At 45.0% G+C, this 14,568-nt stretch overlaps 1 protein-coding gene across 1 annotated transcript in view; it reads right to left on the reverse strand.

Moving 5' to 3' along the window:
• AGXT2 (alanine--glyoxylate aminotransferase 2) overlaps nt 1-14,325 on the reverse strand; it is a 42,825-nt gene extending 28,500 nt beyond the window's left edge. The window contains exons 1-5 of the mRNA XM_087715401.1: nt 14,175-14,325; nt 10,242-10,327; nt 8,605-8,789; nt 6,101-6,224; nt 3,811-3,905 (exon numbers count right to left, since the gene is read on the reverse strand). Of these exons, the coding sequence (XP_087571527.1) occupies nt 3,811-3,905; nt 6,101-6,224; nt 8,605-8,789; nt 10,242-10,327; nt 14,175-14,265 (581 nt within the window). The 5' untranslated portion in view covers nt 14,266-14,325. The remainder of the gene's footprint in view (nt 1-3,810; nt 3,906-6,100; nt 6,225-8,604; nt 8,790-10,241; nt 10,328-14,174) is intronic.
• Between the last annotated feature and the right edge of the window lie 243 nt (nt 14,326-14,568).

A 14,568-nucleotide genomic window follows, 5' to 3' on the forward strand; every position in this document is an offset into this window, starting at 1 on the left:
GCACCTGCACGGCCTCCTACTACTGTTCATCCCAAAGGAGTGCCTAGACCAGGCAAGCTGTTTGAAGATCATTAAGAAGACAGAAGAACACGAGGCAGCACTATTTGTGTGACCCCACCCAAGAAATCAATCAACAACATTCAGTTACTGTTCAGTGTCTCGTGTGTTTGCATTTGGATAGCAATGGTGCTTTTCTATTTCCTAGATCAGAAGATCGCTCTCAATCAGCAAAGAGTTGGCAATGAGCAATTAGATCAGTAATGGGATTCAAAAAAAAATTACTGCTGGTTCAGTGGGCGTGGCATGGTGGGGGTAGCAGGAGAAGGATACTGTAAAATCTGCATTCCCTCCCCAGTCTAGGGGAAGGTTATTGCAAAATCCCCATTTCCTCCCGGTCAGCTGGGACTCGGGAGGCAGAGAATAGATGTGGCCAGGACCAGTCAGAGGTGGTATTTACCGGTTCTCTGAACTACTCAAAATTTCCACTACCGGTTCTCCAGAACTGGTCAGAACCTACTGAATACCACATCTGAGTTAGATGTGGAATATGAGCATCCTGCATCCAGATGGGCTGCCTCTGGAGATTCTGATCCATCATCCCTAGTGGTTGAAAAGTTCTAACCATCCTCTGAGTCATCCATGGCTGTGGCCATTTCATCTGGTTGCTCTGGAAGTCCCAGGGAACAAGACACAGCTGTTTAGCTATAGACTTTTCAAAGAAAAACCAAGAAAGTCCAGTTGGCTCTTGAAAAAGCACCTTTGAGATGTTTTTTTGTCAAGTTGCACATTCCTGGCGGCTCTTCATTATTAAAACATTAGCACCCCTCTTCTTGAGACTGTATAGCAATAGCAATAGCACTTAGACTTATATGCTGCTTTACAGTGCTTTACAGCCCTCTCTAAGTGGTTTATAGAGCAGCATTGCCCTCAACAATCTGGGTCCTCATCTTACCTACCTCAGAAGGATGGAAGGCTGAGTCAACCTTGAGCCTGGTGAGATTTGAACTGCCAAATTGCAGTCAGCCGGCAGTCAGCCGAAGTATCTTGCAGTACTGCACTCTAACCACTGCGCCACCATGGACCATGTATCCAATGCAGTGGTGGGTTTCAAAATTTTTTAGAACTTCTTCTGTAGGTGTGGCCTGCTTTGTGGGAGTGGCTTGCCGGCCATGTGACCGGGTGGGAGTGGCTTGGCGGTCATGTGACTGGGTGGGCATGGCCAACTTGTAAAATGTGGTGAAACTCACTTAACAACGTTCTTGTTTAGCAACCAAAATGTTGGCTCAGAAATTCTGGCATTGAAATGTGCAAGTCTTAAAGCTGTCAAGATACAAGACCCTTGCACCCCTAACCCTTTAGAAAAAAAAACCCAGGGATGTTCAAACTTGACAGCTTTAAGACTTGTGGACTTCAACTCCCAGAATTCCTCCTGTCACTCTTCATCTTGATGATGTGCAGATGGGCAGGGGGAGGGAGCTGGAACCAGTTCTAAACAGCACTGTAGATTTGTGGAACTTCTTCTATGGAAGAGGTTGGAACTGGCAGGAACCCATCCCTGATCCATTTTTTTCCTTATGCCAGGGGACAGGTGCAATATATGTGTCTCCAAATCAATCAAATGTGCTTTAGGAAGGCTAGGGAATCTTCTAGAAGTGTATTAGAAGGGGCTCTCAAAAGCAATATAAAGAAGGGAGATTAGTATTTCGGGGTAAAAGTTTGTGTTCCTAATAGCTGGTTTAGTTCATGAAAATTTTCCTAATTCATTTTGAGTATCCAGTTTGAGGACCAGTTGATTCAATGAAACTTCACAGGATTTGTTCTGTGCATTACAGACACTTTCTCAGTTTAGACAGTACACCTATATAGTGGCTTTGATATCTTTGATGGAGGACCAGATCATAATCAATTCTTTTTAAACATGAGTGGTCTAGAGCAGGAATTGCCAATTCAGCATTCACAGCTGTCAAGGTACCCATCTAGGTTGGCCCCAGCTTTCCAAAGCTGATATAAAATGACAGATGCTAGTAGTGCACTAGATTTTCTCTGATTTTTCATGAGAATGTTGATAGGTTATAAGGGTTACTGGTGGTATTGCTAAAATTGTACCAGAGTTATTGATCTCATATATTTTGGAGCAGGTCAGGTACAGTTGCATGCCTTTATTTCAACATCGGTCTTAGGAAAATATGAATATTCGAACAGATAAGGCTATTTCATATATTTCCTTATTATTCGCTTTCATTATTAGACTACATATTTTGAATTATTGAGAGGCGTGGTGATTCCATGGCTTAAAGACACTGGAGAAGATCTGTGCTCTGGCGGTTCGAGTTCTAGCACCATGTAACTAGGTGAGCTCCCGCCGCTTGCCTCAGCTCCCACCAATGTAGCAGTTCAAAAGCATGTTACATGCAAGTAGATAAATAGTTACCACTTCGGTGGGAAAAAGAAGGCATTTCATGCAGAAATATGAATCCAATTGGTGCTGGACCTGCCCAATGAAATGCCTGAATCACATCAGTTCACATCACATCAGTGGAAGGGAAAAGCCCCAGATGACACTGAAGTCCGCTGTTGCCATTTTGAGTGTGGAACTAGTTTATCTCCTGTGGTGCACTTCTGGATAGTGCGGGTGGGTGAACCAAACAGACTATCATAGATAGATAGATAGATAGCAATAGCAATAGCAATAGCAATAGCAGTAGACTTATATACCGCTTCATAGGCCTTTCAGGCCTCTCTAAGCGGTTTACAGAGAGTCAGCATATTGCCCCCAACAATCTGGGTCCTCATTTTACCCACCTCGGAAGGATGGAAGGCTGAGTCAACCCTGAGCCGGTGAGATTTGAACCGCTGACCTGCTGATCTAGCAGTAGCCTGCAGTGCTGCTTTTAACCACTGCGCCACCTTGGCTCTAGATAGATAGATAGATAGATAGATAGATAGATAGATAGATAGATAGATAGATAGATAGATAGATAGATAGATATAGACAGAGATAGAAATAGACAGATAGATATAGATATAGATAGATAGATAGATAGATAGATAGATAGATAGATAGATAGATAGATAAAGATAGATAGAGATAGAGATAGAGACAGAGACAGAGACAGAGACAGATATAGATATAGATATAGATATAGATATAGACAGACAGACAGACAGACAGACATAGATAGATAGATAGATAGAGATATAGACAGACAGAGAGACAGATATAGATAGATAGATAGATAGATAGATAGATAGATAGATAGATAGATAGATAGATAGATAGATAGATAGATAGATAGAGATATAGACAGACAGAGACAGATATAGATAGATAGATAGATAGATAGATAGATAGATAGATAGATAGATAGATAGATAGATATAGATATAGATATAGATATAGATATAGATATAGATATAGATGAGAGAGAGAGAGAGAGAGAGAGAGAGAGAGAGAGAGGGAGGGAGGGAGAAAGAGAGAGAGAGATAGATACATACACACTATATAAACACTGTAGCCTCCTGGCTAATGTACCATTGCCTTACACTAAATGAATAAATTATTAACCAATGATCTGTCTAGTATAAGAAAGGCCAGCTAGTAGGAAAATAATGCAGAATCAAATAACATTTAATATTAATTACATTAAAAAGGGATTTATAGCAGCTCAGGAAAAGGTTTTGATCAGAAGAAGGTTGTGGGATAGAAAGTCTTTGGCATGAATATCTACAAGCCATTTATGGGAGATCAGCGAATTCCTAGAGAGAACACAGAAGCCCGTGAAGGGAACAAAGCACAATGCACACAATTACCTCAAACAAATGACGTCAGTGTTGCGGGTGAAAATTCTTGCTATTAACATTGCCAGGTCATTGGCTTCAGTGCCACTGTTAGTCAGATAAGCTACCTGTGACAAAGATTGTGACAGAAATACATTGTTAGAAAAGAGACCGAAGCTGCCACATACTGTATCTAAATCCATTTAACCCAATGCAGTGTAAAGTTATTGTACAGGTAGTCTTATGACCACAAATTGAGCCTAAAACATCTGCTGCTAAACAAGCTGTTAAATGAGTTTTGTCCCATTTCATGACTTTTCTTGCCACATTTGTTAAGCTTTGGTAATGGGGTTGCAAAGAGGCTGTCAGGCTGGGAAGCCATCTTTTACCTTTTGGACTTCAGGCCCGCCACATTTTCTGCTGTGGGAAAATGCGAGGGGGGGATTATATGGAGTGTGGGTGATATGTAGCCATAACAACATTCTTTTCTCAGAGAGTCAAGGCCACCTTGCCCTGCAGCTGCGATGAGGTGACTGGGAGGCATCTCCAGTTTTGGTTGGTGCCTGATTGGACCATGTGATGTTCATGTAGGTGCTGGGCAAGGAGTTGAACTTTCATTTGGGTGGGGAAAACCTGGAAGCTTTCAGATTCGGGTTTTCCCAGATGTGCCAATATGACATCTTTAATAAAATGGAACTTTGAGAAAACTCAAGCTTCGGAGTCTTCCTTTGTTGGTGTTACTTGGAACCCTGACGGCGAAACTGGTTTTCCATTAACTTTGCTTGGTAAAAGGTCACAAAATAGGATCACATGAGCCCAGGACACGGCAAATGTCTTTGACCAAATATCTGAATTTTGATCAGATGACCCTGGGAATGCTGCAATGGTTATAAGTGTGAAAAGCAGTCAGAAGTCACTTTTTCAGCACTATTGTCATTTTAAATTACTAAATGAATGGTTGTACAGTAAATCAAGGATTACCTGAATCTACCTTTCAAAATATGTTTGCATTGCTGATCGTGGTTTGTTCTCCGGGCTTCCTGTGTAGCTTCCAAACGTTTCGTCACCAGGCTGGATGACATCCTCAGCGGGACTTCGGTTGAAGCGCCTTGTTTCGGTTCTTCTTCGCTTTTATTGATCTCATGGGGTCATGGGGTTGGTAGGTCATGTGACCAGCTGGTCATGCCATGTGATATTCCATGTGACTGGCTGGTCATTATGTGTATCCAGAACAAAAATTATTGGCCATGCCACCACATGCATGAATTCATTGAAGCCTGGTATTCACCTGATGTATTCACTGCTGTGTGCAAAACGTGTCCATGAACATGCAACAGCGCACACACGTGTGCCCACACCCATAATGCAATGTGTGCACAACACCCTCCCACTCGGGCCACCTCCTGCGCATGTGCATATGACCCCTCCACGCTTCCCCATCCCCCCGTACATGCATGTGCGACCCCTAGCGGCCCATATTGGGGCTAGCAGGCAACCCTGAAGCCTCCTGGGAACAAAAACGAGGCACGGGGGGCATCCCCTTCCCCCCTGGTGCATGCACTTGCAACCCCCTGCCCCCCATGCATGCACGGCAGAGACCCAAAAATCAGCTGCCCAGTGGGAGGCGCGCCCGCACGCAAGGTGGAGCACATCTGAGGTGATGTTTCACATGCCTGCACAGAGGGCTCTGCGTGCCCCCTGTGGCACATATGCCATAGGTTTACCATCATGGTGATAGTGGATCTATCAACAAATATGTCGACTTGGAGTTAGCCTAAGGAGCCGTATCAATCAAGTGACCAACCAGCATCTACCTCTTCCCTTGGTGACCTTCACACATCATGACCAGCTAGTCACACAACCCACATGGGATGAATAAAAGCAGAGAAGAATTGAAATAAGATGCTTCAACCAAATTCCCACTATGGATATCACATAGCCTGGTGACGAAAGGTTTGGAAGCTAGACAGCAAGCTTGGAAAACAATCCAACAACAACACCTACCACTCAAATATTTTCTATCATTTCTAATATATGTTGTATTTTCCATGGCTCCAATTCTCTGATTGTCACCATGACTCCAATTGGATTCTATGTTCTTGGATGGGCTGCACCAAGGGAGGCTCATTCAATTTCATTGTACATTGGATATTGTTGTGCATTGACAATAAAGGTTTGATTGATTGATAACTCATAAACTAAGTTATCGGATTCTGATATTAGGGCCCAGTTTCTTTTCCCGCTACATAAATAAACATTCACAACATGCACCCACCCCAAGCCCTCTGAAGCAGTCCTGATGATGATGCCCAACCTGACATACCTTTAAGGAGCCGGGAAGCAGCGAAGTCAGCTTCTTGGCATATTCTTGGATTCCTGGATGCAAGTAGATGTTACTTGTATGTCCCAGGCGGCCGAGCTGTTTCTGAGCTGCCGCTGTTACCTTCCTGGATTCATTGGGGGGGAAAAATGGCACTTCAATCTAATTGGTGGCAATGTTGGTCCTTAATTAAGAAGATAAGGCTTGAAGAAGCATCTCTCCTCTTGAAAATTAAGGTCTGGGGCAGGGGTTGGCAACCTTAAACACTCAAAGAGCCACAAAGATCCTAACCGGGAGTCTGTCATTCAATTCTGGAGCCAACCAGAAGTCTAGTTCCCCCACCATAGAGTCTCCTCCTAGCATGGCATCCTTTTTCTTTTTACCAACCGGAAGTCCAGTTCCCCCAACATAGAGTCTCCTCCTAGCACGGCATCCTTTTTCTTTTTACCAACCGGACGTCCAGTTCTCCCACCATAGAGTCTCCTCCTAGCACGGCATCCTTTTTCTTTTTACCAACCGGACGTCCAGTTCTCCCACCATAGAGTCTCCTCCTAGCACAGCATCCTTTTTCCTTTTACCAACCGGAAGTTCGGTTTCCCCACCATAGAGTCTCCTCCTAGCATGGCATCCTTTTTCCTTTTACCAACCGGAAGTTCGGTTTCCCCACCATAGAGTCTCCTCCTAGCACGGCATCCTTTTTCCTTTTACCGACCAGAAGTCCGGTTCCCCCACCACAGAGTCTCCTCCTAGCACGGCATCCTTTTTCCTTTTACCAACCGGAAGTATAGTTCGCCCCCACCATAGAGTCTCCTCCTAGCACGGTGTCCCTTTTTCTTTTTACTGATCAGTGACAGGGAGCCATAGCAGAGGGATGAAAGAGCCACATGTGGCTCCAGAGCCATGGGTTGCTGACCCCTGGGCTAGGGGAACGGTGGGATTGTCCCATAGCTGGGGGGGGAAACCATTGGGGACTTTGTTGCGGTGGTCTGTCTTTGAACCCGCTTTTCCCAGAAGTCATGTTTGGTTACTTCCTGCAGTTCCTGCTTCTTGATGACTGATCTTCCATTCTCACACCTGGGATCTAACCAGAGGTGGGTTCCTACCGGTTTGGACCGGTTTGGTTGAGTAGGTAGTAACTTGGCTGGACACACCCCTGAAGTAGTCCTCTGCGCATGCACAAAAGCAAAATTTTACTACTTTGCATGCACGCATAGCGTGTCCCTGAGTGAACTGGCAGTAACAGAAGCAGGAACCCACCCCTGGACCTAATATCTGAAAACTGTTTCCTCTTGATACCTAAAGTGACTATCTGTCCATCTTATTATAAACACTGTGTGGCTGAACTGAAGGTGTAATCTGAATTCATAAAAGGCATTATATGAATCAGTGTCTGGTTGTGTAGAAAGGAAGGTTGGTTTCTCAGGCTGAGAAATGTGGAAAGTTTTAGGGAATGATGCTCGGGTAAATGAAATTAAAGTTCCTTTTCTTTTTCCTCCTGTTTTTAATTTATTTTGCTTACTTCTCCTGGATCTCTTTCTATGCCTTGCATAATGTTGTTTACCCAAAAGGAAATGTTGGATAAATAAAAATGCATGTATGTATATTACAATTTTTCTTTGTTTTTATCCTGAAATGTCACCAGTCACAAGATGTTTTTTTTAACTAGTGCGCAGGCTGTATTTAAAAATAGCAACAACAACAACAACAGTGAACAAAAATGTTGTATAATTTACAGAAATGGAAATAATCTTAGGTCACTAGAAAATGAAATGTTATAGGACCACTTTCAGAAGTACAATATCTTTAGATAAATAAAACATCACCGTGGATATTTCTCTGCTCTTAAGTCCAATTAAATAAGGATTATGCCTGTTCAAAGCAGCTGTGACATCAGAGAAGTCTATGGAGATTCTCAATCATCCAAATCTTGGTTGTCCCAAAGGTGTTTTTTCCAAAATGCAACTGGACTTTTTTTTTTCTTTGAAAACCTTTCAAAGAAAAACTAGAGAAGCTTCCTGGATGAGAAGTGAAAAGTTTCCAAGGGGAAAAAAACTGTTGCCTTTTGGGAAAAAATCACCTTTGGGATGATGTCAGAAAAGGTAAGTCAATAGCAACATAAGAAAAATAATATTATTAATGTAATAACAGCGGCTAGAATTACGTATGCACAAAATTGGAAAAACGGAAGCATACCTACAGAGGAAATGGTAATAAAGAAAATATTAGAATGCACTGAAATAGAGAGGTTAACGATGCAAATTAAAGACAAAGGAGAAACAGAATATTATTTAATATGGGACCTATGGTACAATTGGTTAGAAATGCAAAGGTTAGAAAATTAATAATGAAAGACGATCAACAAGCCAGAAATAAATACAGGTATAAAGCTGTATAGAAGAATACAATAGAAGCATTCGCTGGCTGGGGAATTCTGGGAGTTGAAGTCCGGACATCTTCAAGTTGCCAAGGTTGAGAAACACTGACTTAGGTGTTAAAATCTTACTTACGGATGACAGTGACCAACACTGACGGTAACGATTCCACCAAAGAGATCAAGGTATCTTCGTCCTTCAAAGTCAAACAGCCACTGCATGTGTCCTTGATGAATCAAGAGTGGCCTCTTATAACAAGTATACAGGGATGGGAATACGTTCTCTTGGCGAATCTTCAGCATTTGTTCATAAGGGTAGGACTAGAGGTTGCAGAACATTAAAGAAAGTATGTGTGAATCACAGCACAACATCAGATCACATAAAGACCAAGCAGCTACATTCAAACAACGTATTAGGATTGCTTAGTTTTAATCTTAGATTTTCTTTTTTTTTTCTTTTGTATTTGGTGGCTATGCCTGATGTTGTGAACCCAGCCCATTTTGTATCCAGAAGAAGAGAAACTATTCTTCCTTTCTATTCTGAATCCATCAGACAGACTGCACAGAATAGCAGTTAGACTTATATACCGCTTCATAGGGCTTTCAGCCCTCTCTAAGCGGTTTACAGAGTCAGCATATTGCCCCCAACAACAATCCGGGTCCTCATTTTATCCACCTCAGAAGGATGGAAGGCTGAGTCAACCCTGAGCCGGTGAGATTTGAACAGCCGAACTGCAGAACTGCAGTCAGCTGAAGTAGCCTGCAGTGCTGCATTTAACCACTGCGCCACCTCTGCTGCCTCAGAAGGTTTTGAGTTTTAGACTTCTGTTTTAGGACAGACATGGATAAATTAAAACATGTGTAAAGCAAAGTAGTTGGCTAGGGAATTCTGGGAGTTCAGGTCCACATGTCTTAAAGTTGCCAAGGTTAAGAAACATTGGTCTACATACAGATACAGACTAACAGAGTTGGAAGGGACCTTGTAGGTCATCTAGTCCAACCCCCCCACCCACCCAAGCAGGAGATCCTACACCATTTCTGACAAATGGCAGTCCAGTCTCTTCTTGAAAGCTTCCAGTGATGAAGCTCCCACAACTTCTGAAGGGAACTCCTATTCCATTGGTTGACTGTTCTCACTGTCACAAAATTTCTCCTCATTTCCAGGTTGAATCTCTCCTTGTTCAGTTTCCATCCATTATTCCTTATCGGGTGCCTTGGAAAATAGTTTGACCCCTTCCTCTCTGGGGCAGCCCAATTCAAATATTGGAACACTGCCTGAGGAACATTAAGTGGCAGTGATTGTTTAGAATTTTTGACAGAAATATTCCCATCTCTTCTGCAAGATGACACAGATAAGACCAATGATGTAATAGTTATCACACATGCCCAACTCCTGACAGATACAGTCTTATCCATGTTTCTGTATGATAATAGCAGTAGCAACAGCAATAACACATAGACTTCTATACTGCCCCGTAGTGTTTTAGAACACACTGAGCTGTTTACAATATCAGTATATTCCCCCCCCCCCAAAAAAATCTGGGTTCTCATTCTACTGACTTCAGAAGGATGGAAAGCTGAGGCAATCTTGAGCCGGTCAGAATCAAACTCCTGACTTTGGGCAGAGTTAGCCTGCAATACTGCATTCTAACCACTGTGCCACCAGGGCTCAATCACAGTGGACATTTCCTTGGTTTGATCCATTGCATTTTGCTTCCCATTAGCACCAATGATACCAATCATCCACAATAACCAAGACTACCATATGCTTACATCATACTTCTCAGGCACAAAGGCACATGGAGGCATTTTGGGTTGGAGGCAGGAAGAGTTTTTCAGTTCTTGATACTGATGCACCTCTAACAAAAGGAAATGTAGATTAATACACTTATCAAAGCCCGTCGCAATAGCCATCTATCTGGAATTAATTTCACAGCAGATCATTTTCATCTTTTATGACAAAGACATTGCCCGTAATGGATGAAATGTCATCTCGGATTTTGTGAATGGAGCTGAAATTGCACTTCATGGACCAGGAAATGAAATTGAACAGAATTCTTAAACAAACCAGAGCTTTGGATTTTGTGGAATATAGTCAAAGGAAGTCCTGGGGTTAAGTCCACCTCCATCCTCCAGGAACAATTTTCGTATCATTTCCTTAATGGAGTTTCATTGGGCATCCTCTGCTCCACCCTCACACCTTCCAAATGTATAGGATTACAGTTCCCATCCTCCCCACTGCCATGAATAAATAGTATTGAGAGAGGCAAATTGTATCTATTGACACAAAGGTGCTCACATTCTCCTTCATTAATGTCAGCCAGAATTCTTGATTCCCTCAACTCTATTTTTTTTTAATTTGGCTGCTCTAACAAAGTAAACAAAAAACATTCTGGGAAAAAGCAAAGATCAACCAACATCACTGTGTAAATTGTAAAGAAAGCTACAGAATTTATAGAATTTATAGATCATAGGAAGTTATCTTGCTCCAAGGGATCTTGATTTCACTTACAAGTTAGCTTAAAACAGGTCAAAGCATCCTGGAAGAGAGAGAGAGAAGAGCAACTGCACCAGTTGGCTTTCCACACCTCTTCCCCTCTTTTCCAGCAGCCCGCACCCATAATGCAATGCGCATGGGTGCATAAGCCCCTGCCCCCCGTGCAGGCGTGTACATCTCCCACATGCGCCCCGTCTCCGTGCACGCGCAGCAGAGACCGGAAAATCAGCTGGCCAGCGGGAGGCGTGCGCGCATGTGTGTTGGAGCTGATCTGGGATGATGGCTTGCATGCCGGCAGAGAGGGCTTGGCATGCCACCTGTGGCACACGTGCCGTAGATTCACCATCAGGCTTTCAAGGCTGGTATCTTTGGGACAGTTTTGGCTTCAGGGCTTAATGCCCCAGGTGTAGAGAACAGATTGCCTGATATTTTAATGGGAGACACCAGCCCTCACCAACATGCACCAATCAGAATCCAGCTTGGGTAAAGACCAATCAGAAGTCAGGTTACCTGCCTCTAAAGACTGCTTCATTGCCTGTGATCTGCATAGCACAGTGATAGCTAACCTTTTTGTCGTCGCGTGTCAAAAGCACGCCCCCCCCCCTCTGCACATGCGCACACACCACTGTGCCCCATTTTATGCCTAGCAGACCTCAATGCAGCCTCCTGGGACCAAAAACAGGCCATGGGGGGGAAATGTGCCAGCTCCCCACCCCCTGCACGTCTCCTGCATGTGCCCCCAGCCCCCCCTGCGCACGCATGGCAGAGACCCAAAAATCAGGTGGCCAGCAGGAGGAGCATGTGTACGGATGGTGGAGCTGAGCTGTGGCGATGGTTTGTGTGCCCACAGAGCAGGGATGGGTTCCTGCCAGTTCTAACCTCTTCTATAGAAGAGGTTCCACAAATCTACCATGCCGTTTAGAACCAGTTCCAGCTCCCTCCCCCCACCCACCGCTCACTGATTGGCTGGCTCACCAATGGCTCCGCCTGCGTCTAAGAGTCCTACCTAAACCTTAAAGTCTTAAAGCTGTCAAGTTTGAACACCCCTGGGTTTTTTTTTTCTTAAAGGGTTAGTGGTTCAAGGGTCTTGTAACTTGGCAGCTTTAAGACTTGCGTGCTTCAAATGCCAGAATTTCTGAGCCAACATTTTGGTTGCTAAGCAAGAGCGTTGTTAAGTGAGTTTCACCACATTTTACAAGTTCGCCACACCCACCCAGCCACATGACTGTCAAGCCACTCCCACTCAGTCATGTGGCTGGCAAGCTACTCCCACTTGGTCACATGGCTGGCAAGCCACTCCCACAAAGCAGGTGACATCTACAGAAGAGGTTCTAAAAATTTTTTGAAACCCACCACTGTCACAGAGAGGGCTCAGCGTGCCACCTGTAGCACACATGCCATAGGTTTGCCATCACGGGCATCGCAGATCCATTTTTTCCTGAAGATGTTAATTGTTGGCAAAAACATCAGGAAAACTGTTTGCTAGACCTTGGTCACTGCCACAGAGAGGGCTCAGCGTGCCACCTGTAGCGCACATGCCATAGGTTTGCCATCACGGGCATCACAGATCCAATTTTTCCTGAAGATGTTAATTGTTGGCAAAAACATCAGGAAAACTGTTTGCTAGACCTTGAAGTCCAAGGCTGCCCAACAAATTCCAGCGCTCATTCAAGTAAAACAAATGAATGGTTTGGGGCTGTTCTTCCTTTTCCAACCGCAGGTCAATGAGTTCAGGAGGCTCGCTTGGCTGACCTGAGTTCCACCCCTTTGGGGCTCGAAGTCCAAGGTGTAGCCCAAGGGAGGAGCACTGCAGACACCCACTGGGGACACCAATGGGGAAACCCCTGGGAGGGGAAGTTCAGCAAGAGTTCAGCAAAACATGGACCCTCTGCCTTTGCTGGGTTCTCGCTTGGGCATCGTCCCAGCTGGAGAGACCAGCTCTGGCTCCAAGGAAGGATGCAGGTGTGGCCCATGTCCCCTCTGAAAATGCGGGATGGTGGCTTAAAAGCAGGGGATGGACTTCAACTCCCAGAATTCCTCAGCCAGCATGACGTCCACCCATCTTTAAGTTGCCAAGTTCATAAAACATTTGACCTAAACGCACCGCGTTGCTCTAGGTCAGTGGCTTTCGAGTGAATCCACTCTTTTCCACGGTCCTTGTAAGGGAGGGGGAAGATCCAAGCCACATCCACCCGCCAATTCTCGAGTCTCACCCCGTTCTGATATTTAGAAGGAAAACCCTGCATTTCCCCCCTTACAACATCTACTCTCATGCAAAAGATCGAAGTCCCTGTATTGGGGCAAACACTGAATTGCATCCTAACGTTGCTGATTTCCGAGTGAAGATAGGAAGGTCGGACACACGACCCCCATCTACAGCAGTGAGCTGATTCCGACGTGCCAATTAGGAAAGGCGCAAGGCGAACAGGAGTTAATTTTGCCCGTGCTGGATTCCCCAAGCACGAGCGCAAACTCACGCGCGCGTTCTCGCCTTCCCACGACACTCTTGACCCGGACAGAACGCAGGAGGAAGGAGTGGATGTCCCCACCCTTCTCATTTCCCCCCCAGCCTCCGCCATATCTTTCACTCCCTTTATATACTGTACTATATAGGTACTTACGGTATTATGTTAGTAATAGGGTATATGTATACACTGTATTGTATTTACATACTGTATATACTTAATACTTGTGGTTAATAGGAAGGAGGGATGAGAAAAAGAAAGAAAGAGAGGTGGGAGGGAGGGAGAGAGAAAGAAAGAGAGAGAGAGATAAAGAAAGAAACAGACAGAGAGAAAAAAGGAAGGAAAGAAGAGAGAAAGAAAAGGGAGAGAAAAAGATAGAGAGAGAAAGAAAAAGGAAGGAAAGAAAGAAAGAAAGAAAGGGAGAAAGAAAAGAAAGAAAGAAAGAAAGAAAGAAAGAAAGAAAGAAAGAAAGAAAGAAAGTTGTCTAACAGGGGCTGCGGTTTGGAGGTGCGACCGCCTTTTCACAAAACACTTTTGTGGCTTCTCCTATTTGAACGAAAGGGGAGTGGATCCAGACAACACCCGCCCCTCTGGGGCTCTGGGAGAGCATCCTGCTCTTAGCAAATGCACTCTGGACGTGCTCAGAGGCCCGGCGGTCACCATCCTCGGGGAAACGCTGACACCGCCGAGCGAAGGCGCAAAAGAGCGTCTCCGGAGGGCTCCTTCCCGACTGCCTCCACTTACCTCTCCCCGGGAGGGCCCGCGCTGTGCCGGCCCTCTTCCCGGCCAAGAAGCGGGGCAAACGGGCGAGGGGGAGCCGCGCTGAGCCAACCATCTTTTCGCCGCTTCAGCAGCCCAGGCGAGCGGCGTGGACTTTAAGACCGGCGCGGCCCACCAATGGCAACGGGGCTGCCGTCGCCGCCTCTTGGACCAGCCGCTCTTGGTCTCTCCTGCAAGCCCCGAATTTAACCAAGAGGGCAATCGGGGCCGAGGAGCAGGGGAAGGAATGCGGTGCCTCTCGGTGGGCGAAGCCCGGGCATCCGAAACGGTCTCTGTGCATGTGCAAAGTGCATGCAAGTCTTCCTATCTCCCTCGTCCTTCCCTAAGGACGCCTTCATGGCCTTCTCGTCGCTTTCTC

This window comes from Thamnophis sirtalis, unplaced genomic scaffold (assembly GCF_051295495.1).
Source record: "Thamnophis sirtalis isolate CommonGarterSnake01/CBP01778 unplaced genomic scaffold, rThaSir2_p1.2 scaffold_5, whole genome shotgun sequence".
Lineage (NCBI taxonomy): Eukaryota > Metazoa > Chordata > Lepidosauria > Squamata > Natricidae > Thamnophis > Thamnophis sirtalis.